The sequence below is a fragment of the Petaurus breviceps genome, unplaced genomic scaffold, assembly GCF_028583685.1.
Source record: "Petaurus breviceps papuanus isolate PSGF00001 unplaced genomic scaffold, PetGlider_PUasm1.0 226, whole genome shotgun sequence".
NCBI lineage: Eukaryota > Metazoa > Chordata > Mammalia > Diprotodontia > Petauridae > Petaurus > Petaurus breviceps.
The window spans coordinates 8602873-8627897 of record NW_027185890.1 but is presented as its reverse complement, the minus strand read 5'-3'; the positions used below and the strand labels follow the sequence as shown (position 1 = coordinate 8627897).

Genomic DNA, 25025 nt, shown 5'->3' with positions numbered 1-25025 from the left:
TTCTCACTGCTCCACCAACTAGCCATTCCTCCATCTCTCTTCCTCTCTTGAGGCTTCCCTGTTCCCTGAGATACAACAATATTAAAATAAGGCCAATTAATAATCTTCCAGTGGTCTTTAAGTGTTCAAGTGAAATGAAGAGTCACTCAATGCAGCAAACATCATTGTTGTTTTAATTTTAAAAATTTCCACAGCCACCTAATCTTTCTACAACCACCACCCTGATCAGTCAGCAACCTTCAATATCTAGGCAGGACCTTCCACCAGGAAACAAAAAAGATTATGATGCACTGAAGGCTCAGATGATTGTTGTCATTTTTTTTTAGCAAAAAAGAATTTTTCTTAATTAAGGTATATATATTGTTTTGTTTATTTTGGTCATAGTACTATTGTTTACTTAATAGACTACGGGACAGTGTAAGCATAACTTTTATGTATACTAGAAAACAAAAAAAAAATCATGATTTATTGCAGTATTTACTTTATTGTGGAGGTCTGGAACCAAATCTTCAATAGCCTGAGGTATGCCTATATAGATAATAATTGCTGCTTTAAAATGTGATAGAATTTCCCTGTGAATCCATCTGAATAAGGATTTCAAACCCCTCTATTTTCACCTTTGGTAGCTCCTTTACAGAAAATATCACAATTTCTTTTTTAAAAAATATATTAAGAGGGGCAGCCAGGTAGCACAGCGAGTAAGAGCACCAGCTCCAGTGTTGGGATGACCTGGGGATTGAATCCGCGCTCAGACACTTAGCACCCACCCAGAAACACCTGGCCATGTAACCTTGAGCAAGTTACTTAACCCCGATTGCTTAGGGGCGGCTAAGTGGCTCAGCAAGTAAGAGCACCAGCTCCAGTGTCAGGATGACCTGGGGATAAAATCTGGGCTCAGATACTTAGCACCACACCCAGAAATAACTGGCCATGTAACCTTGAGCAAGTTATTTAACCCTGATTGCTTTAAAAAAAATATATTAAGATTTCTCTTTGTTATCTCATAAATTTGGTTACTTTATATTATTGTCCTGATCCTCCTTTTCTCTGAAATAATCAGTTTTATTGAAATATAACTATATAATAGATTCTGGCAATCTTGGTTTCTTTTCTGTTTGTTCTAATTTCACTTTGTTAATTTTTTTAACAGTCAATATGATTTATCTCCCTTTTCCTTTTAATTATGTTGGCAAAAGTTTTTCAGAATTTGTTAGACTTTTAAAAAATTTTTTTAATTAATTTGTTTCCTTTTAGTTTACAGGATTCAATTCCACAATTTCTTGAGTTTCACATTTTGTCCCCTTCCCTCCCCTCCCCCGCCATGGCAGCGTATGTATAGGATATAGTCAAGTATAGGATCTGTAAATACTTTCACATTATACATTAGTCAGGTTATAGAGATGGATTGTATCAGATGGAATGAAAAATGGTAAAGAGGACATAAAACCAAATAAGAGAAGGAAAAAGATCAGGTATTTTGCTTCCACCTGGATATAAACTCTGTTCTTTCTAGTTCTTTCTCTGGATGCACATATTTCTCTCCTTCATGAGTCTTTTGGGATTGACTTATATCACTGCATTGCTGAGAAGAGTCCAGTCTGTATCAAAGTTGGTCATCACACATACGTTGTGTCTGTAATTGTGTACAAATTTCTCCTGGTTCTACTCTTCTCACTCAGGATCAGTTCGTATAAGCCTCTGTAAATATGAAGACCGTCTGCTCCTTGTTTCTTATAGCACAATAGTATTCCATAACATGCATATACCACAACTTGTTCAGCCATTCCCCAATTGATGGGTACCCCCTCAATTTCCAATTCTTTGCCACCACAGAAAGAGCTGCTATAAACATTTTTGTACATATGGATCTTCCTCCCACTTTTATGATCTCTTTGGGATATAACCCTAGGAGTGGTAGTGCTGGGTCAAAGGATATGAAAGTATTTATAACCCTTTGGGCATAATTCCAGATTGCTCTCCAGAAAGGCTGGATCAGTTCACAACTCCACCAGCAATGCATTAGTGTTCCAATTTGCCCACATCCTGTCTAGCATTTGTCATTTTCCTGTTTTGTCATCTTAGCCAATCTGACTGGTGAGATGTGGTATCTCAGAGTTGTTTTGTTTTGCATTTCGCTAATCAATAGTGATTTAGAGCACTTCTTCATGTGCTTATAGATATCTTTAATTTCTTTCTCTGAAAATTGCTTGTTCATATCCTTTGACCATTTATCAATTGGGGAATGACTTGTATTCTTATAAATTTGACTCAATTCTCTGTATATTTTAGAAATGAGTCCTTTGTCAGAGACATAGGTTGTAAAGATTCTTTCCCAATTTCCCACCTCCCTCTTAATCTTGGTTACATTGGCTTTGTTTGTACAGAAGCTTTTCAATTTCATGTAGTCAAAATTATCCATTTTACAATGTTCTCTAATTCTTGTTTAGTCATAAAGTCTTTCCCTCTCCACAAATCTGACAGGTAAACTATTCCTTGTTTTACGAGACTGCTTACAGTATCAACCTTTATACCTAGATCATGCACATATTTAGACTTGATTTTGGTATATGGTGTTAGATAATGGTCTGTGCCCAGTTTCTGCCATACTATATTCCAGTTTTCCTAGCAGTTTTTGTCAAATAGTGAGTTCTTATCCCAAAAACCAGGGTCTGGGGATTTATTAAACAATAGATTACTATAGTCATTGACTTCTGAATCTCGTGTGCCTAATTTATTCCATTGATCCACTACTCTATTACTCAGCCAGTACCAAGTAGTTTTGCTGACTGCTGCTTTATAATACAGATTGAAATCTGGTATGCTAGTCCACCTTCCCTAGCATTTCTTTTCATTAATTCCCTTCATATTCTGGACCATTTATTCTTCCAAATGAATTTTGTTACTATTTTTTCTAGCTCTATAAAGTAGTTTTTGGTAAATTAATTGGTATGGCACTAAATATATAATTTAATTTAGTTAAATTGTCATTTTTATTTTATTAGCTCGACCCAGCCATGAGCAATTTATATTTTTCCAATTAGTTAGATCTGACTTTATTTGTGTGAAAAGTGTTTTGTAGTTGTGGTTATATAGGTCCTGGGTTTGTTTTGGCAGGTAGACTCCCAAATATTTTATAATGTCTATAGTAACTTTAAATGAGATTTCTCTTTCTATCTCTTGCTGTTGAATTTCATTGGAAATATATAGGAATGCTGAGGATTTGTGTGGGTTTATTTTATATCCTGCAACTTTGCCAAATTTATTTATTGTCTCAAGTAGTTTTTTACTTGATTCTCTAAGCATATCATCATATCATCTGCAAAGAATGAAAGCTTGGTCTTCTTCTTTGCCTAATTTGATTCCTTTGATTTATTTTTCTTCTCTAATTGCTACTGCTAACATTTGTAGTACCAGACTGAATAAGAGGGGTGATAGTGGGCACCCTTGTTACACCCCTGATCTTATGGGAAATGCTTCTAGCTTCTCCCCATTACATATAATACTTGCTGATGGCTTTAAATAGATGCTACCTATTATTTTAAGGAAGGTTCCATTTATTCCTATACTTTCTAATATTTTTAATAGGAATGGATGTTGTATTTTGTCAAAAGCCTTTTCTGCATCTATTGAGATGATCATGTGATTTCTGCTAGTTTTATTGTTGATATGATCAATTATACTGATGGTTTTCCTAATATTAAACCATCCTTGCATTGCTGGAATAAATCCTACTTGATCAAATTGTATTATTCTTGAGATTAGTTGCTGTAGTCTTTTTGCTAGTATTTTATTTAGAATTTTTGCATCTATATTCATGAGGGAGATTGGTCTATAATTTTCTTTCTCTGTTTTATCTCTTCCTGATTTAGGTATCAGTACCATATTTGTGTCATAAAAAGAATTTGTTAGGACTCCTTCACTAATTTTCCCAAATAGTTTGTAGAGTATTGGAATCAATTGTTCTTTAAATGTTTGATAGAATTCACTAGTAAATCCATCTAGCCCTGGAGATTTTTTCCTAGGGAGTTGACTGATGTCTTGTTCAATTTATTTTTCTGAGATGGGGTTATTTAAGTAATTTACTTCCTCTTCAGTTAATATGGGCAATTTATATTTTTGTAAATATTCATCCATTTCCCTAAGATTGTCAAATTCATGTGCATACAATTGTGAAAAATAATTCCTAATTATTGTTTTGATTTCCTCTTCATTGGAGGTAGATTCACCCTTTTCATTTTTGATACTCGTAATTTGGTTTTCTTCTTTCTTTTTTTATCATATTGACTAAAGGTCTATCAATTTTGTTGGTTTTTTCATAAAACCAGCTCTTATTTTTATTTATTAATTCAATAGTTTTCTTAATTTCAATTTTATTAATCTCTCCTTTGGTTTTCAATATTTCTAATTTAGTATTTAATTGGGGATTTTAAATTTTTTTTTCTAGGTTTTTCAATTGCATGACCAATTCGTTGACCTCCCTTTTCTCTAATTTTTTTTTTAAAGCAATCAGAGTTAAGTAACTTGCTCAAGGTTACATGGCCAGTTATTTCTGGGTGTGGTGCCTTTTTTCTAATTTAATCTTGTTTGCACTCAGGGATATAAAACTTCCTCTAAGAACTGCCTTTAATGCATCACACAAATTTTGGTATGTTGTCTCATTATTATCATTCTCTTGAATGAAATTACTGATTGTTTGTATAATTTCTTGTTTGACCCACTCATTCTTTAGGATTAAATTGTTTAATTTCCAATTAGTTTTTAGTCTGTCTTTCCATGGCCCTTTATTGCATATGATTTTTATTGCACCATGGTCTGAGAAGGACGCATTTAATATTTCTGCCTTACTGCATAAAATTGTGAGGTTTTTATGCTCTAGAACATGGTCAATTTTTGACTTGTGTGCCATGAACTGCTGAGAAGAAAGTATATTCCTTTTTATCCCCATTCAGTTTTCTCCAGAGATCTATCATACCTATCCTCTCTAAAATCCTGTTCACCTCCTTAACTTCTTTCTTGTTTATTTTGAGGTTAGATTTATCAAGTTCAGAGACGGGGAGATTAAGGTCCCCCACTAGTATAGTTTTGCTATCTATTTCTTCCTCTAATTACTTTACCTTCTCCTGTAGGAATTTTGATGCTATACCACTTGGTGCATATATGTTAAGTAGTGATATTGCTTCATTCTCAATGGTGCCTTTTAATAGGATATAATTTCCTTCCTTATCTCTTTTAATTAGGTCAATTTTTGCTTTTGCTTTATCTGAGATAAGGATTGCTACCCCTGCTTTTTTTACTTTAGTTGAGGCATGATATATTTTACTCCAGCCTTTTACCTTTACCCTTTGTGTATCCCTCTGTTTCAGATGTGTTTCTTATAAACAGCATATTGTAGGATTATGATTTCTAATACATTCTGCTATCCATCTCTGTTTTATGGGAGAGTTCATTCCATTCACATTTACAGTTATCTGTTTCCTTCCCTCCATCCTATTCCTGCCCCTGTTAATATTCATATTTTTCCCCCCTTTTCCCTCCCCTCCCTTAATAGTTTTCCTTTTGACCACTGCCTCCCTCAATATTCCCTTATCAGCTCCCCTCCCTTTACTTCCCCTTTCCCCTTACTTCTTCCCTCCCTACTAACCACCCTCCCACCCCCTTTCATAGCCCTTTCCCCCTCTACTGCCTGTAGGAATTTTTTTTTAAGCAATTGGGGTTAAATAACTTGCTCAAGGTTACATGGCCAGGTGTTTCTGGGTGGGTGCTAAGTGTCTGAGCCTGGATTTGATCTCCAGGTCAACCTGACACTGGAACCGGTGCTCTTACTCGCTGTGCTACCAGGCTGCCCCCTGTAGGAAATTTTTATACTTAGTGAAGTATGTCATTTCTTCTTCGCACCAAGAGTGACAGGAACAAATCTTATGCGAAGCTCCTCTCTTCCCCTCTTTCCCTCTGAAATGATACTTTTAGCGTTTCTTCTCCACAGAGTCCTATGCTTAACTGGTTGTTATTACCTCCTTGCACCAGAACCAATGAGGGAAAAGCTCATATGATTCCCATCTCCCTCCCTTTATTTCCTCTGCTATACAGTTTTTATGGCTCTTTGTGTGGCATAATTTACCATTTTCCACTCTTTCATTCCCTTTCTTCCATTGCAGTCCCTTTGTAGCCCTTAATAAGAGTTTTTAAATCATCATTTTGTGTATTTTATACTCATCCCCTCTACTTGTCTATAACCAGTTTGCTCTTATCAAATAGCAGGGTGTTTGTGTGTTCTCCTTGTTTACCTTTCTAAGTCACTGTTGCATCTCATAATTGGAGGTTGAATTTTCCATTGAGTTCTGCCTTTTTTATCAAGAAGGTCTGGAACTCTGTTATATCGTTGAATGACCATCTCTTTGCCTGGAAGAATATGCTCAGTCTCACTGGGTATGTGATCCTTGGTTGTAACTCGAGCTCTTTTTCCTTCTGGAAAATTGTATTCCACTGCCTCTGATCTTTCAGTGTAGAGGCTGCCAAATCCTGTGCTATCCTCACTGTGGACCCTCAATATTTGAATTGTTTCTTTCTGGCTGCTTGAAGTATTTTCTCTTTTATCTGGTAGTTCTGGAGTTTGGCCACAACATTTCGAGGACTTTTCAGTTTGGGATCTCTTTCAGCAGGTGTCCGGTGGATTCTCCAGATTTTTATTTTACCCTCAGGTTCTAGTATCTCAGGGCAATTTTCCTTAATGAGCTCTTGGAGAATGTTGTCCAGGCTCATTTTTTCATCATGATTTTCTGGTAGGCCTATGATTCTCAGATTTTCTCTCCTGGATCTGTTTTCCAGGTCAGTTATTTTTTCTTTGAGGTATTTTACCTCTTTTTCTAATTTTTCATTCTTCTTGTTTTGTTTGACTAATTCTTGGTTCCTCATAGAGTTATTTGTTTCAATTTGGTTGATTCTAGTTTTTAGCAAATCATTTTCCTTGGTTAATTTTTGGAGCTCCTTTTCCATATCATACACTTTTCTTTTTAGAGAGATGTTTTCTTCATTATAATGTTTTTCTAATTCTGCTATTTTGGTTTTGAGAGAATTATTCATTTTGTCTTCTATCTCTCTCATTTGGTTTTCAAAGTTCCTTTTGATCTCATCTAGGAGAGCCTTCTGTGCTTGGGACCCATTCCCTGTTGATGTTTCAGCTGTGGGTGTGGAATCCACATTTTCTCCCTCTGAGTTTGGTTCCTCCCTCTGAAGATAGTAGGACTCCAGAGTCTTTGTAGTCTGCTTTCTACACATTTTGAGGCAGGGCCCTAGCCACGCCCTTCCTCTAGGGATCCCAAGCCTGTCCTGTAGAGGGTTTTGCCCTGGGGCAAGAGTTACTATGTTTTCAGGGTCGGGGGGTGGGGTTTGGAGCAGGTGAGGTTCATTCTGTCATCCTGGTCTATGGAGGTCCTGATAGGGGCTTTTTTTTTTTTTTAATTTCTGGGCTATGAAATTAAATACTCCCCAGGAGTATTTGCTGTCCAGGACAGGGGCCCCTGTATTTGCTTCTTACCTTGCTCTTTCCAGTCCCAGCCCTTTGCTGATAGGCCTGGTAGTGGCCCTCGTGGTTGGTGGGAAGACTTGCCCTCTGAGTTGATCAGCCCCCTTCCTAGCCTGCCTCTGCCGGCCGCGCCTTCTGGGCCTGCCTCTGCGTCTCCCCTTTTTTTTTTTTAAATAGGAAGAATCTCACCTTTCACATATGTTAAGGAAATTTTCCCTCCTTTTGGGGGTACTATGTTGGTGACTGGAAAGGAGGGAGGTATGAGCTATTATCTTCACTTTCAGATCTATGCTTTGAGAACAGAGTTATTGGTTGCAGGGGTGGGGAACCTGCAGCCTTGAAGCCACATGTGGCCTTCTTGGGTCCTTGGGTGTGGCCTTTTGACTGAGTCCAGGTTTTACAGAACTGTTCTGTGAAGTTTAGATTCATTCAAAGGGTCACACTTGAGGATCTAGAGGGCCACATGTGACCTGGAGGCCACAAGTTCCCCACTCTTGGTTTAGAGGAATGAGGCTGTGGGTTTAGAGTATTTCCTAATTTACTCAAGGCTGGCTAACAAGGGTGATATGGAGGATCTTCTCTTATTTGAGGTGCTTTGGGTCCATTTTTTTGTCCAGATGAACAGTTATCTATAAATTTTTAATTGAGGGGTTTGGGAAAACAAACTAGACAGATTAAACAATTAAAACTAGATGGATATCCAGAGTGGTAATCAAATTCCATATTGCCTGACCAAGAGCCAGGAGGATGGTGTTGGGTTATTCTTTCAAGTGAACATCACAGGCTTTATGGAAGTGCTTATCACTTTTCCCTTGTGGGCCTCTCTGTATAAATACTAAATGAAATTCTGTAGGGGAATGAGCAATAATCTTCTAATGTATAAATATCCTAACTGGGGGGGAAAAGGGGTTAATTAGTAATATAGCTTCATATAAGAGTGTGTATGTACTATATATACACACACACACACACACACACATATACATACATATATATGTTTATTTCAACAAGAAACATGAGTTCACTTATATTTCTCAGAGGAAAGATAACACATTTACAAAATTCTAGGGAGTAAACACAATACAAATCTCAAGGGGATGATAGGAATAGGAATAGTGACTAGATCACTTATTTAATTTGCATGGGGAATTCCCAGGTGAGGAAATTCTACCAATGGAAGACAGTACCTTCTCTTCAACTTATAGTCTTAAATCGTTGCTTAGAGCATGGAGAGGTTAAGTGACAGAGTCAAATAACCAAGGTGAGAAATCAGAAGTAGGACTTGAATGCAGGCCTTTCTGGCTCTAGCCCTTTCTTTAGCTACCATGCCATAATGCCTTTTTAAGAAAGAGTCACAGGTACCAAAGACTAGATAGATACTATAAAATGAACAATTGATGAAAAAGGGAAGTTTTGTTGTGAGCATGTTCAATAGGCCTTGGCAAATGGATATAGAGTATGTGAGGGAGAGGGAAGTGTAGAATGACTTGAGTTTCAGGTGTGGAAAGATGATTATACCATCAGAAGCTAGAGTGAAGTTGGAATGAAAGGCAGGTTTATGGGAGAAGCTGATGAGTTCAGTTTTGGACATGTTGATTTTGAGGTGCTGGCAAGACTTTTAAAGGAAATTATTCAGTAAGCAATTGAGAAGGCATAACTGGAGTTCATGGGAGATAGGAGTATTTGGGAGTCAGTGACATAAGTTATTCAAATGTTTCAGTTGTTCAGTCACTCTTTATGACCTCATATGGCAAAGATACTGGACTGGTTTGCTGTTTCCTTCTCCAGATCATTTTACAGATGAGGAAACTGAAGCCAACAGGGTCACTCAGCTAGTAAGTGTCTGAGGCTGGATTTGAACTCAGGAAGATTCATCTTAGAGCTGGGTGCTCTATGCACTATGGCGCCACCTAGCTGCCCAGCAGTGACATAAGAGGGGATAAGTATTAGTGAATTAAATCCAGGCAAGTTCAGTTTCATTTACTTAGCCTGTTTGGGTCTTAAAATTGAAAGAACATTGGTTCTGGAGTCAGGACCTGACTTCATATCTCACCTGTATACAGTGCTTCCTACCTGTGTGACCTTGGGAAAGTCAGTTGACCTCAAATGACCTCTGATATCCCTTCCAGTTCTGGATCTATGATGGTATGTTCTCCTCATTTGTAAAGTGAGGGAGTTGAACTGGAGGATTTCTGAGGTTCCTTCTAGATTTTTGAGAAATGATTTTTTTCTGCTCTAATAATTGCTATAGGACGGAGAGAATTTTTGATTCCTTTATAAGACTGCTTTGCAGATAGTATTTCTGCTTCTTATAGGTTGGGTCTAAAGGTTTTCATTGCTGGGACTTAACTTTTGGAGCTATCAGAACTTCAGTTCCTTCTCCCATCTCTTTCCTTTGTCATAATATTTTTGAAGCTTTATATTTAAATATTGTGATATATTTATTCTAGTGTTGTAAAAATTCCCAGATTAGATTAATTTGGTATTTTGTTTTTAATTCTTCTATCTTTAAACTTTATTGTCCTCTGGAAATGGCAAGAGTTTTGCAAAGAAACCTTCATTCTGTTTTTTTGACTGTTATAGGAACTTCTTTTCTACTTGCAAGATTTGTATAAATCTTTTATATCTGTATAAATTTGTAAAATCCTACAGTTTTGCATAAATTATAATGATGCTAATTGACATATAGTGCTTTGCAATATGCAAAGCATTTAAGTATCTCATTTCATCCTTAAAACATTGGGGTGAGGTAAGTGCTGTCATTCCTGTTTGCAGAACCCCATAGGGAGATTGCTCAATTACACACTTTGTGTTAGGATTTAGGCTTGGGTATTTCTGACACTATCTACTATATCATGTTGCTTCTCTAAAAGTTCTTATATTTAACAGAAGGGGAGAGAGAAAGGAAATATTCTATTGCTTGTTCTTTAAAAATAGTTTTTTTTTGGTGCTACATTGTGTTTTACTTCCTACTTTATGTGTACTGATTATTTGTTTTTGTCCATTATCACATAACTAATATGTGTGCAGAGATGGTGTTTAAATCCATGCATTCTGGCTTCAGATTCAGTGTTCTTTTCACTGCATATAAATCTGTAAGATCTCAAAATGCAATGGACTAATGCCTTTTGGTTAAAAAAAAAAAGAATTCGATATAATTTACTTCTTTGTTCTTTCACCCTGATAAGTATAGTAGTTCTTTCTTGATTTGTCTTTGTCATCTATCCTTTCTGTGGTTAAATTGAATTTTCTCTTTTTAAGCTAGTTAAGGGCCATTTTTAAACACAGTCCTAATTCCATAATTTCAGTATCTATTGCAGTCACAGTTAGAACTTTGAGTTAATCTCTCATTTATGTAGTCATTATATTGAATAGCTACTAACATTGGGAGTGGGGAACATCTCCAGTCATCCTAATCTATATCTTGCCACTGGATCCAGATGGTTCCAGAGGAGAGAGTCTGGTGACTTTGCACAGCCCTGGCTCTCTCAAATCCAATTCACTTGCAAGTCAAGATATTACCTTCCTGATGTCATTGGTCCTTTTGAAGGACAAACAAGAACAACAAACTATATTTGGTGTGATTACATGTGTGATTTCATGTGGGACTGATTCAAATACATGAGTATTTAAAATAGCCATAGCTTTTGATTTCATTAGTGGAGTTTGAATAAAATCAAGCACGGGTAGAATATTGCATAATTTTCATTGTATAAATTTTTTTGTTTTGGTTAAAATGAATATCCATTGAGGTACTGACCACATCTGCTTCTAGTTAGAACTTTAGTTTCATATAGGAAATTTGTGCAATTTGCTAATTTTTGAAAGGTTTAAATGTTCTATAAAGATTTTTTTCTTAAAGAACTTATGCTCATTTTTCATTGAGTATTATTAAATACTTAGGTAAATATATAGTTGGTTGACTCTTCCCAATTGTGCTGATTGTTCCCTTGTTGCCCTTGCTTGAAGAACTAGAAGAAGTGCCCTAAAAATTGTCTGCTTTACCTATCCTAACCCTGGTCTGTTTACCATGGTAGGTGGGAATCCTACCTTGTGGTCAAAACATAAAAATATGTCAGAATTGCAGTAGTTCAAAAGAAACATGAATTGTACAAATTTAGACAGCTCTATTCCAAATGTTTGTATGGACTATTTATGCCTAACCTGTGGTAGAATCTTCTGAGCTATTATTTCTGATCAGCTTCCATCAGACACATTATACGTTGATTCTGACATAGTGATGTCATTTTGGTCCTCTTTGATTACAAAGGACAACAACTTACTGCCATCGTTTGTGAAGAGAACAGGAGTATTCTTGAATCTTGTGTTAAAACTTTTCCTTTTTTGGGTCTTTTTTTTTTGGCTATAAATTTTCCCATTTAGAACTACTTTCATTACTACTTTTCTATTTTTCTGTCTCTTCTGTTCCTCTTTTTCTGGAGTTCAGGCTTCAGGTATACATAATTATTGACAATGTCACTTCTTCCCTGTCCATAATTTTTTAAAAAAAGTGTTTCTCTTTGGTCAGCATGACTGCTCAAATGGCCCTGGTGGACAAGACTAGAAAATAGCAGAATTTTCTGACACTCTATGATCCATCTGCCTTGAAAAGAATACAAACTCTAGAATTTCAGGCCTTTCAAGCATTAGTCACATCTGACTAACAGCTGAAAGCATACCATAAAATTTGATGGAAAACAAAGCTTTCTAGAAGGTATAATATTCATTTGCAGTGTGATGGCATGTAGGATTGATTTGCTCTAAATATTTGAAATAGTCACATCTTTTGAATCAGTTGTGGAGATTGAACAAAATCAAGTACTAGCAGAATATTGCATAATTTTCACTCTATAACTTTTTTGTGTTGTTTAGAATGAATATTGATCGTGGTACTGACCACCTGCTTCTAGAGTTTTAGTTTCACATAGGAAATTTGTTCAATTTGGCCATTTTTGAGACTTTTCAATCTTTAATGGAGTCTTTCTTTTTTTCTTGAAGAACTTAAAGGGACCGTCTTTTGCTTTTCTTTCTGTCTCCAGGGCTTAGTACAGAACTTGGCACTTGGTAAGAACTTAGAAAATACTGATTGACTTGACTTTTTGTATATTTTATTTTATTTTATTTTTTAAAGCAATCAGGGTTAAATAACTTGCTCAAGGTTACACGGCCAGGTGTTTCTGGGTGGGTGCTAAGTGTCTGAGCCCGGATTCGATCCACATGTCATCCTGACACTGGAGCCGGTGCTCTTACTCGCTGAGCTACTTGGCCGCCCCATTTTTGTGTATTTTAAGAGAGTTGCTTGAAGCGCTGAGAAATTAAATGATTTGCCCAGTGTCATAAAATCATTACATGTGTAAAGGTAGGACATGAATCCAGATCTTACTGATTCTGAGGTCAGCTTTCTATATTATACCAGGTTATCTCTCAGAATTTTTAATTTATTATGTTTAGTTCTTCCTTTTTTGGGTCAAAAAGGACAAGTCTGATTCCATTTACACTTTAAACTCTTCTAGCTGGAGATGTACATCTGATATTCATCTGCGTAGAGGTGCTAGTTGATACTGAGTAAATGAAATTTCCAGAATGGTGGTGGGATAGGGGAAGCATTAAAAAAAAGTTTTTTTTAAAGCCAGAGAATAAAACGTTAGAAAACTATCACATGGAGGAGATAAGAAGGGAGATAGGAGAGAACTATTCAGAGAAAACAGAGGAGAATTTTGAGAAAGAAAGCATAAAAAAAGATTTTGGAATTTGTGGAACTTGAATAGTCTGGCTCCACTGCCAGAGACTATCAAGAATGAAAGGTTCCAGATATATGAAATTAAAACAACTGAAAACAAAGTGGATGTTCACCAACTAAAGACTGGACAAACAAGTTATGGTACCTAAATGAAAATGGGATATTACTGTGCCAATAAGAAACAATGATTGCTAATAATTCAGGGGACCATGGAAAGACATGTACAAACTGATACAAAGTGAAGTAAGCAGAACTAGGAAAAAATGGTATACAGAACAATTACAATAATGGAAATGGAAAGAACAAAAAAAAAATTCCATACAAACTGAGTGTTATTAGAATGCCTAATGGCAATATAACATCCTCCCTTCTTTGAAGAAGCATGGAATTCTTGGTGAAGAATGCTGCATATACTCTGAGACTCAATTGTTGTGTTCATTAATTTTGCTGAACTGAACTACTTCTCCCTTTCTTTTTTATTCTTTGTTATAAGGGATGACTTTCTGACATGGGGGGAGTATGGGAAATGTGTACTTGGAAATTGAGGTGATATTAAAATATTCCTTAATAAAGGAAGACTTTGTAAATAATGTCAAATCTTGAAATTCAGAAAAGGCTATTGGATTTGGCTCTTACTATATTACTGGTAACCTTTTAGCATTTTCCCTAGGAGTTACAAACATGTTTGTAATAGGTACAGTGGGTGATTAGGCAGTGGAGGTAGTAATTGTAGCCTGTTCTTTTTAGAACTTTGGCAAAGAATGGAAGGAGAGAGAGAGAGAGAGAGAGAGAGAGAGAGAGAGAGAGAGAGAGAGCTCAAGGGGGCAGAAGGGTCAAAGAAATATAATTTTAAGCTATCAACTTAAACATATTTATAGGCTAAAGGGCCAGTTGAGATGGGAGTGGTTGATGGAGCTAGATTCTAGTGAATGGAATTAAAAGCACTGGCACCTCGATAAGGAATAGCGAACATTTGAATGAGAACACAGAATTTTTTGGGTCTGAAGGAGGGAAGCTGAGGAAGCTCATAGCAGCTGGCCTTTTTCTCAATAAGAGGTGAAGTAATCCACTACGAATAAGAGGAGGCAGGGGTATAGTTAGGGAACTGAATGAAGAAGCAAAGGTTTGAAACCATCATGGAGGGAAATGTGAAAAGGAAAAGAACTGGATAATAGGATTTCTGAGTTCTAGGGAGAGCCTTGCTGAAGCTTAGATAACATTCATTTGTCCTGGAAGCAGATAGTATAGGTTTTGTAATTTTCTACAGCATATTTTCACTAGTGGGGAATTGGAACAGGACAGGTAAGTGGTGAATATGACCTGTCATTAGTGGCTGCAATGGTGGGAAGGAAGGATGAAAGTTCAAGAGTTGAAAGACTCAAGTGGAAAAAATACATTGAAATTGTTGATCAGTTTAAGATTTGGTAGGGAGGGAAGTGAAGTAAGATCAGTTGGGATGAACTGGAAAAATAGGATGAAAGAATATGAATCAGAGATTCTCAGCTTTTATGGGATTGTAGAGTTAGAAGGGATTTCAGAGATGATAAAGTCTATTGTCCACATTTTACAGGTGAGGTAACTGGGGAGCAGAAAGGTTAAGTGATTCAACCAAGGCTACAAAATAGCAGACCTTAATCAGAACCCAGATCTTCCAAGCTATGACACTTAGCTGTTTGATTTCATGCTGTGTTTTCTTACATGGCACATATCTACTTATTTTAATTAATTTCAGTTTAGATTGTTGGAAAAGTGTGATAATTTTACATTTTAATAATTATAACTCATGTTTATAGCACTTTACATTTTACAAAATGCTTTTCTCACAACAAACCTGTAAGAGGAAGCATGTCATAGTATCCCCGTTTTTACAGATGAGGAAACTGAGATTTTAGAGCCAGCACTGAAACCCACTTCTCAGTCTCTAAGACCAGGTCACTTTCCTTTGCACCACATTGCTTATAAATTATTGGAAATGTCCTGTGGTTTGGGATCAGTGCCCTGTAGCCTTAATTTTGGTGTTAGCATACAAGAGGATATTGCCATAATCATTAGGAGAATTCCTGGCACAGGTTGGCTGGCTTTTAACATACATAATCTGTACTCTTTTCTTTATGGTTTTATTTGTCTCTAGGTAAAAAAGCTCCAATTTTGTTTACAAAAGACATGATTGAATCAATGAAGGAAGGCTCAGTTGTTGTGGATTTAGCAGCTGAAGCAGGAGGAAACTTTGAAACTACTAAGCCAGGAGAACTTTATGTCCATAAGGTATTGCTACAGCAGTAATGGCTATAGTAATCATGCACTTTGCTGATGCAGTGTCTATGTCTAGGAATCAAAATGTTGCTTATAAAAATATCAATTCAACAAACATTTTTAATATACTTAATAATTGTCATTCTTAGGGATGCAAAGAAAAAAATGAAACCACTCCTGCTCTCAGGAGCTTGCCTTAGACTTGGGTTTATGTATGGGGTGCGAAGAAGGCTGGAACAACATGTACAAAGATAATTTATTATGCAAATATATTATGCAAAATATGTACAAAGTAATTTGTAGGAGGTGGGGTTGGGTAGAGGCCTAGCAACTCTTTGGTCTGCAGTATCTGGCAGATTGGTAAAGCTGTCATCCATATTTTATAATCAAAAGACTGAGGCCCAGGTGGGCTTTTTCTTAAAAGAGATTTAAAAAAATCCTTTTGATATAATGTGTCTATATATGAAATCATTGGCATATTTTAAAAATACTTACATGCATAGTATTTCGCTATATTTATAAATTACTGTTAGACTGTGAGCTCCTTAAGGGCAGGTACTGTTCTTTGGATCTCCAGCATTTAACCTAGTTCTGGCATAAAATAGGAACTTAATAAAGGTTTATTATTTGATTGAATAAAATTAGAACTATCCTGTGTTTTAAAATTTGGTAATAAACTTTATTAACTCTATTTTCATTTGTCTAGGGAGTTACTCACATAGGCTACACAGACCTTCCTAGCCGAATGGCTACCCAGGCCAGTACGCTGTATTCAAACAATATTATCAAACTTCTAAAGGCAATCAGCCCTGACAAAGATAATTTCCATTTTGAGGTGAAAGATGACTTTGACTTTGGCACAATGGGCCATGTTATTAGGGGGACTGTGGTGATGAAGGTAAGGAAGCCTAGTAATTCCTTCTTATGTTATGTGGATTATATTTTATGGATTTCTGTTAAAGACAGAATCTTGCTTTGGGGTTCTGTGGGTGTGTTGTAACAAAAATTTATAGGTGTGTATATAAAAGAAATAGCTTTTTAGCAAAACAAATAAATGACCCAGCATCATGACCGTTTACTTTATACATTTTTGTTTTTCTGATATTTAGTTTTTAAATCCTCTTTTCTAATTTTTATTAGGATGGCAAGATAATTTTCCCAGCACCTACACCAAAAAATATTCCTCAGGGAGCCCCTGTGAAACCAAAGACAGTAGCTGAGCTTGAAGCTGAGAAAGCAGCTGCTCTTACTCCATTCCGCAAGACTATGACCACAGCATCAGCATACACAGCAGGTGAGGGAAAGCACATTTGCCTTTCCTGCTCCCTACACTCATGCTGCCCCTCCCCCCACTGGGATTGTTTAATTTGAGCTTCATAAGTAATGCATCTGCTGAAAGTCTTATGTTCTTCAATAGATTTCACTGGCAATTGGGCCCTTTTAAAATAATTTCCCCTCAGAGCAGGAGTTCTTAACTTGGGACCTGGGAACTTAAAAAGAAGTTGATAACTTTCTTTTGTCATCCAGTGTATGCTATTTTATGCATTGAAAAACATGATTCTGAAAATGATTAAGATCCTTTGCTCTAGAGGAAGAACTTTGTGAAATACTTCACAATAGTGAGAGTGAAATTGTTAAAAAGTTTTGGCTTCTTTTGAAATTGCAGACTGATATATATTATTGAATGTTTGAAGATAAATTACTCATTTCCTTTTCTTTCGTGGGCATAAAACTGACCATGATTGTCTACAGAGTTGGGTAACACTGGGGAATCCAGGTATTTGTCTTGAAGAATAAGAACTGGGATACAGGTATAGCTATTATGTATTCTGTTAGCCTCATTGAGGATCTTTTAATTCTTGCTTTGCTTACTTTACAGCTTAATAGTAATTATTTGTTTCTAACTTTGACTTAGTTACAACTTTAAAATATGGTTATAGACAGTAACACGCTCACCTTGGCTATAGTTATTCCCCTTGGAATTTTTAATATGGGAAATGATTGCAGATAGGCTTTTAGTCCTTTGGTCAGAAATTTCCCTTTTAATTTAACTAGATCTCTGCTTGGCCAAAAGCTGAAGTATAATTATTAACAATTAATAGGCAAATCTAACTTTTGTACTCTTAGATGCTTCAAAGTTCCCCAGTAAGTCCTGGGATCATCCATCCATCCAACCATCCATCCATCCATCCATCCATCCATCCATCCATTCATCCATCCATCATTTATTTATTACCAAGCTAAACAAGCCACTCTCCTTTTTCAAAAACATAGCCTTTGTTAAATCTCAAGTTGATGGCTCCTTGTTATGAATGGGTGGACCATCATTAGCATTTATTATTTCATTTAAATATACTGGCTAATTTTTTGTTCATTTAACTTTATGCCAGTTTGTGTAGCGAAGTATCTCTTCCAAAGCTTTTTAGATTACTGAACTCCAAACTACTGGCTTTCTTGTCCTGGACATAATTTACATTTTCTTTGAGTCATGGCCATTTTATTTAAATAAACATGAAAGACATAAATTCTAGCTTTATAAAGGAAGGCATTTATTGGATTTCCTTTACCTTATGATCTAGTCTGCATATTATTCTCATTTGGGTGTTCTAGCAGACTTAAATCATTGATTTGAGGCTGACTAAATAGCATTTCTCAAAATAGGGAACTTAAAAAAATCTCTATATCTTTTAGATAGCCCTGGTATGAGAATCTTATTTTTTTTTCTTAGTTTACCTTTTATATATCATAACATTTTAAGTAGTTTACAGTGACATCACTTCATTTGATCTTAATGTTAATTTTGTGAAGCAGACAGCACAGGGATTAGCATTTTCATTTTACAGGTGAAAGGCCCCAAGGATCAGTGAGATTATGGGACTTGTTCAAGGCCACACAGCCTGTAGAGCTGGGACACAAAGGGGAAGTCTTCAGATTTCTCCTCCAGTGAGCTTTCCCTTGTATACCATACTGACATTTTTGTTTACTATCTTAATATGAGATCCTTTGGTCTTTTTACTGTATCTTTTTGTTTTTTTGTTCTTTGAAAAAGATCAAAGAAGCATCATAGTAGAAACTGTAATAAAAACCTGCCTGAGAGGAAAATATTTTTAGGCATGCACCAGTTTAGTAGTTAGAAAGGAAACTTTCAAAATGTCACTTCATTTGTGTGAAACATGAATATGTCAGAAAAAAAATCTTGGCTAACCTATAAAATTTAGCTACTGCTTATCTATTATTCAGTTATCCTGCAAATAGTTAGGTAGCCAGGCATTTTGAAATAGTTTGTCAATGGAAATAGTACAAGAAAGTTAAACTATGCTTCTGCCTCCTTATAAAATAGTAGATTTAGAATGGGGAGGATCTTAGAGGTTATTGAATCCAGCCCTCTCATAGGGTCATGGGTTAAGAGCTAGAAGGGCTCTCAGAGGGCATCTAGTCCAACCCTCTCATTTTACAGATGAGACAACTGAGGTCAAGAGAAATTAAGTGACTTGTCCAAGGTCATGCAGCCATTGTGCAAAAGAACTGGGATTTGAATCCAGGACCTCTGAATGGGAGCTTTCCTAAATGCTCCTGTTTTACTTCATCTCTAGAATGACATTTCACCTCAAGAAGATTATTACCCTGTTTGGAAAATTGAGCTTGCTTATCATTCCCCCCCCGCCCCTTTCCCCCCCTCATTTACCACTAGGTAACCCCGTTCTTCTTTAGAGGAAACACATGTTTGTTATTAAGGAAGGCGATAATTAAAGATGTATGTTTAGAACTGACTGTATTCTTCTGCACATTCTTAATTTAATTTGTGTTTTTTTTTCTTTTTAAAATCACATTTGCTGACTTGGTGCTGAAGCTGGTGCTCATGGCTCTAGCCAACAGAACAATCCAGATTCAGGAGCAATTGCAAAACTTTGGCTCCCTGGGCTGGTGGACACCATATGTTTTAGGGAGGTGCCGGAGTGAATGAAATCCTTCCTACTCTTTTTAAACCTCCTTCCCTCACTCAGCCAAATTTTAGAGTGGCATAAATTTGGCTTTGTAAAAGTTATATCCTAGCCAAACTGAAAAATGCTGTGGTGCATTGTATACAGGCCTGTGACTTAGGGAATAAGATTTGTTTAACAGCTAGATGGCCCTATGTTTGATTATAACAAGGAATAGTCAGAGAAAGAGAGAATGGGAGAGAGAGGAAAATGTGTAAGTTATTGTTGAAATGACTCATAAATATTACCAACTTTGAAGTTTTCTCTTTTTTTTCAGATTGTTAAGGATCTGAGTTTTGATTATGTGTATTTCAGGCTCCTTTTCTTTTTAAAAATTAAATTCATTATTTTGTTTTATTGATGGTAATTATTTTTACTTTCCAGTCATTTCCTAGTGTTCTCCATTCCCCTGGTTTGCCTTCCCATGTAGCAAAGAAAAAAGCAATTAAACAAAACTAACCAACATAATCAAACCCATGTGTCAGCACAAGTTACATTTCAGTACCCCACCTCTCCATTGAAAGGAGAGAGCTGCAACCCTTCTCTTTTTTCCTCATTGGTCTCCTATTATTAACTGTGAAATTTTACCTTTCATCGTTTAAAAAAAAACACTTAGTATTGGCTGTCAGAGAAAATAAATGAACTCTGAAAGCATCGACTATTCCCCATATTTCCTTTAGTTTGGGCTTTTAAGCTTAGTAGATCAGATTTCTAATAACATCTTTTTATGCTGTCTTTCTCTAGGTCTAACTGGTATACTTGGTTTGGGCATCGTAGCTCCCAATTCAGCCTTCTCTCAGATGGTGACGACTTTTGGATTAGCTGGCATTGTGGGCTACCACACAGTTTGGGGTGTAACTCCTGCTCTCCACTCACCCCTGATGTCTGTAACTAATGCTATCTCAGGTAAGGGACTCAAGTCTAAATTTTCCTGGAGTTTTCCTCCAGTTCGGTCATCAGATTTTTTTTTTTTTGGCTATTTCAGTCCAACAATACTTGAGCTTTAAGCAATAGCATCCTTAAACCTTATGTGAGTTCATTAAAAAAAATTGTTTCAGAATATCTTGGTGTCTTAGGTAGTATTTTGTTCTGCTTCCAGGTAGAAGTAAAATTCCATTTGGGGGATTTGGTGATATGAACTGTCTTAAAGATTTTGTTGTGGTGGTTGTGGCAAATTTTGGTGTTTCAGTGTGTTGTGCTAAATTACTTGTCAGAGTCTGAAAATATCTAGGGACCTATTGATACATAATTCATTTAGCATTAATTAGTGCCTCCTATATGTCAGGTACTGTTTTAGGTGCTGGAGATATTGTGATGTAAATAAAATAATCCCTACCCTCAAGGAGTCTCCATTCTCTTGGGGTGATTTATATAAAACTACACTATATCAAAAGTAGTATCAAGTATGAAAATAAAATTGAATATCATAATTTAAAGTTAGTGGAAATATTCAGTGTTCCTAGAAAAGGGGTCTGGTATGCAACTCATGGGGCAATAGGTACCTTCCCTTGGTATTCTTGAGACCAAGAATAGTTTTAGCAGTAAAGCATATTTGAGGTGGATATGTCATGTCAAGATATAGTGAAATGTAAACTCCTTTGTGTCTTAGTCCCATGGGGAAGCTGCATGGAGTGGCAGAAGATTGAAATGAAGAGTCCAAGATTGGGAAGAGTCCTCACAGACCATGTGGTCCAAGAATTGGGCCATGAATCTCTAATATGAAAAAAACAGCCAACTTTAGGTTCTTTATCTGCCCTTTAATAGTTATATGACCTTGTGCAAGTCACTGCTCTTATCTTAGCTTTAGTTTCCTCATCTGTGAAATGGGTATGATAATAGTTGCACTATCCACCTCATAGGGTTGAGTTGAAGAAAATGGTTGTAAGTCTTAAAGCATTACTGAAATATGTAAGTAGTTGTTTTTATTACCTTTGTTTCCTACAAAGGGCCCCAAACTTCCTTGTATATAGTAGGTGCTCAGTAGATGGATGTTTCCTTAATGGAAAGTAACTGGAAAACAGCTCTATCGGTGGGTCTGTATGCTCTATTACAAAAGAGAATTTGAAGCATATAAAGCTCTGAAAAATTAATAACCAGAATGCCTTAGGACTGTCCTGCTTAAAAGTGTGAATTTGGAGATTCCTTGGGTCATTTTTCATGATTTATATTAAATCTTATAGGGTGATTAGTCATAGCTTTAAAAACCTAATAGTTTTTGTACCTTTGTATATCCAATTACTTTTCTTTCCCACTAAAAACCTTGTTCAGGTATTTTATGTTAATCTTGTAAAATACCTTCATGTTAATTTTCTGTCTTACAGGTGTCATCTATCAGCTATTTTATTTCATTCTTTAATCATCACACAAATCATAAAATACCTACATGAAATCAATATTCTACTTTACATAACAATAGCTAGGTGGCACGATGGATAGAGCACTGGGCCTAGAATCAGGAAGACTTGAGTTCAAATGAGGCTTCAGACATTCATTGACTGTATGACTCAGACACTAACTAGCAAATCATTTGACTTGTCTCAGTTTCCTCAGCTGTAAAATGGGTATAATTATACTACATATCTCCTAGGATTGTTGTGACGATAAAATAATTGTTAAGTACTTAGCACAGTGCCTGGCACATAGTAGGCATTTATTAAATATTGATTCCCTTCCTCCCTTTTTCCCTCCCTCACTGCTTTCTTCCTTCTCTCTTTCCTTCCCTCCCTCATTTCCTCCTTCTTTGTCCCTCCCTGATATAGATTTTTTAAAATCTTTCTTTCTTTTCTTTTTTTTTTGGAGGGCATTTGGGGTTGTGATTTGTCCAAGGTCACATGGCTAGTTTTTTTTTTGCGTGTGTTAAGTGTCTGAGGCCAGATTTAAACTCAGGTCCTCCTGACTCCAGGGCCGGTGCTCTATTCACTATGCCAGCTAGCCACCCCTTATCTTATCTTTCTTATCACATCTTTGCTTCATATTATTAACCACATATTACATAGTTAGGTGCTGAGGATACAAAGACAAATCATCTAGCCCCTGACCTCAAGAATATTGGTGGGATGTGGGGGACCTTAGAGTTCTTCTAATAGGATCTCTAGTCATTAAATTGGTCAACAAGCTTTTATTAAGTACCTACTATGTTCTGGGCATTGTTCAAAGTCCATTTTATGGGCAAAGAAACTTTGGTCCAGATTGAGGCTGTGACTTGTGCAAACTTATAAAGCTAGTTAAAGAGGAAGGTGGGGCTTCAAATTCAACAAACGTTAATGAGGCACTTGCTGCTCTAAACTTGAACCCAGGTGCTGACTTCTAGACCAGGACTTTTCCTGCATTACCATCCTGATCCTGGGAAAATGTTGCTTAGCCAGGCAACCTTAAATTAATATTTGTATGATTTTTATGAAGTAGCAATTAGAGTTTTGTTGACTTTTTTTTTTTTTACAACTGGAGCATTTCTATACTTACTACATATGATTGAAGTGAGGTGGGAGCATTATTTTGACTCGGCAACTTCTTTATTTTATGTCACTCTGTTTTATTCTTCTGTCTTAGGTTTGACCGCCGTTGGAGGGTTGGCACTCATGGGAGGACACATCTATCCTTCCAACACACCTCAGGGTCTTGCTGCACTTGCTGCTTTCATATCTTCTGTAAACATCGCAGGTACCTAGACTCTTCTGTTGATGATGTGCCATCTGTGAAACTCCAGTTCCCTTGTTCATCTACTGTTATATGTAGAAAATAATTTAAATACATAGCTCATGTTGCATTTTTAATGGAGATCGAAGAACTAATATTAATCAACACCAACAGGCTGTTTGAGGACTATCAGCTATGCAAGAATTCATCTGGGAATTAAGAAATTTTTGTCCTCAAGTCATGAAACCCCTTTGAAAGGAATGTCATACTCAAATATTTTTTTAAACTATAGTTCTTGGAAGTTCCTGTGATTAAAAAGAATTTCTTGCCATAGATAAGCTGGAAAATTATTTTAGACATAGTCCTGAATTAAATTGGCCCAGGCTATCATTATAGAATCTATAGATAGACTTAGGAATTTTTCTGAAACTGTACTTATCCACCCTATCAGTATCAATGACTGTTGCTGAAGATAGAAAGTCTAGCATGACTTGGTGTCCCCCCCACTGTTTGATAGTGGAAGAACTTTAATATACTGTGTTGTCATTGGAAAGAGTGCTGATTTGGGGGTCATAGTATGTTGTTGTTCAGTCATTTTTCAGTCATGTCCAATTCTTTGTGACCTCATTTGGGGTTTTCTTGGGAAAGACAAAGGGGTAGTTTGCCATTTTCTTCTCTGGCTCATTTTACAGATGAGGAAATGAGGCAAAACAGTTGAATAACTTGCCCAGGGTGACACAGCTAATAAATATCTGAGGCTGGATTTGAACTCAGGTCTTCCTGACTCCGAAACTGGTGTTCAGACGCTGGATCTGCTATTTGCTACCTCTTCAAGTCTGATCAAGATATTGAACCTCTCTGGGTCTCAGTTCTCATATGTAAAATGAGGGGGTTGTACCAGATGACCTAAGACTCCTTCTAACTTTAGATCTATGATGCTATGAACTCTTGACATAGTGTTCTTTTGATTGTTTTATCAGAATTAATTATAATATTGTATAATAAGCAGAACAGCAAGTTAGAAATAGATTTATGACCTTTGACCTTTTGTATTCTCATTCTATATTTATTATGTGGAAATAATTGGTTCTATACTCTGATAACATTTTTTTCTAATTGAACTTACTTCCTATACAATATACTTTTTCATGTTTTATGGTTATTAAACAGTGTTTTAAATGACTCATAGGGTTTAAAGGTTTCCTTAAAATAGGAATACCATAGCATCTATTTAAAGAGATGTCTTCTTCAATGAAATCATTTCACTAATTTTCAAATTTCATTTACCTTGATTAGGTGGTTTCTTGGTGACCCAGAGGATGTTGGACATGTTCAAACGTCCAACTGATCCCCCTGAATACAATTACTTGTATCTGCTCCCAGCTGGTACTTTTGTTGGGGGTTATTTAGCTTCACTCTATGGTGGCTACAACATTGAACAGGTAAGGGGGCTGATTCACTTTTTATCAGCAATGTGTATTTTTTTCTTTCCAGTTATTGACCCTTGCATTTGGGAGTATGCAACCATCTGTTGAACCAATTGAAGCTATAAAGGTAGATGTATTTTGGTAGAGTAGAAAGCAGTGGGGCTAAGAGTCACAGAACTATTTTTGGCCCTGCCACTAATTACTTGCATAACAGGGGTAAGCACCTTATCTTTCTTGGTCTAAGTTTTCCCATTTGTAAATGGAGCATGATAGTTTTGTTGTTGTTTAGTCATTTTTCGATCGTGTCTGACTTTTCTACTTCCCTCTTAATCCTGGTTACATTGGCTTTGCTTATACAGAAGCTTTTCAATTTAATTTAATCAAAATTATCCATATTGCATTTTATAATGCCCTTCAATTCTTGTTTGGTCATAAAGCCTTCCCCTCTCCACAAATCTGACAAGTAA

At 36.3% G+C, this 25025-nt stretch overlaps 1 protein-coding gene and 1 long non-coding RNA gene across 4 annotated transcripts in view; both read left to right on the top strand.

Moving 5' to 3' along the window:
- Positions 1-25025, top strand: part of LOC138166790 (uncharacterized) — a 1160016-nt gene that overhangs the window by 59289 nt on the left and 1075702 nt on the right. The window lies entirely within an intron of this gene.
- Positions 1-25025, top strand: part of NNT (nicotinamide nucleotide transhydrogenase) — a 142190-nt gene that overhangs the window by 45252 nt on the left and 71913 nt on the right. For all 3 annotated transcript variants that reach the window (XM_069095311.1, XM_069095310.1, XM_069095312.1), the window contains exons 8-13: positions 15394-15527; positions 16222-16413; positions 16656-16809; positions 20240-20401; positions 23045-23155; positions 24428-24573. In XM_069095311.1, coding sequence (XP_068951412.1) covers positions 15394-15527; positions 16222-16413; positions 16656-16809; positions 20240-20401; positions 23045-23155; positions 24428-24573 — 899 coding nt within the window. The remainder of the gene's footprint in view (positions 1-15393; positions 15528-16221; positions 16414-16655; positions 16810-20239; positions 20402-23044; positions 23156-24427; positions 24574-25025) is intronic.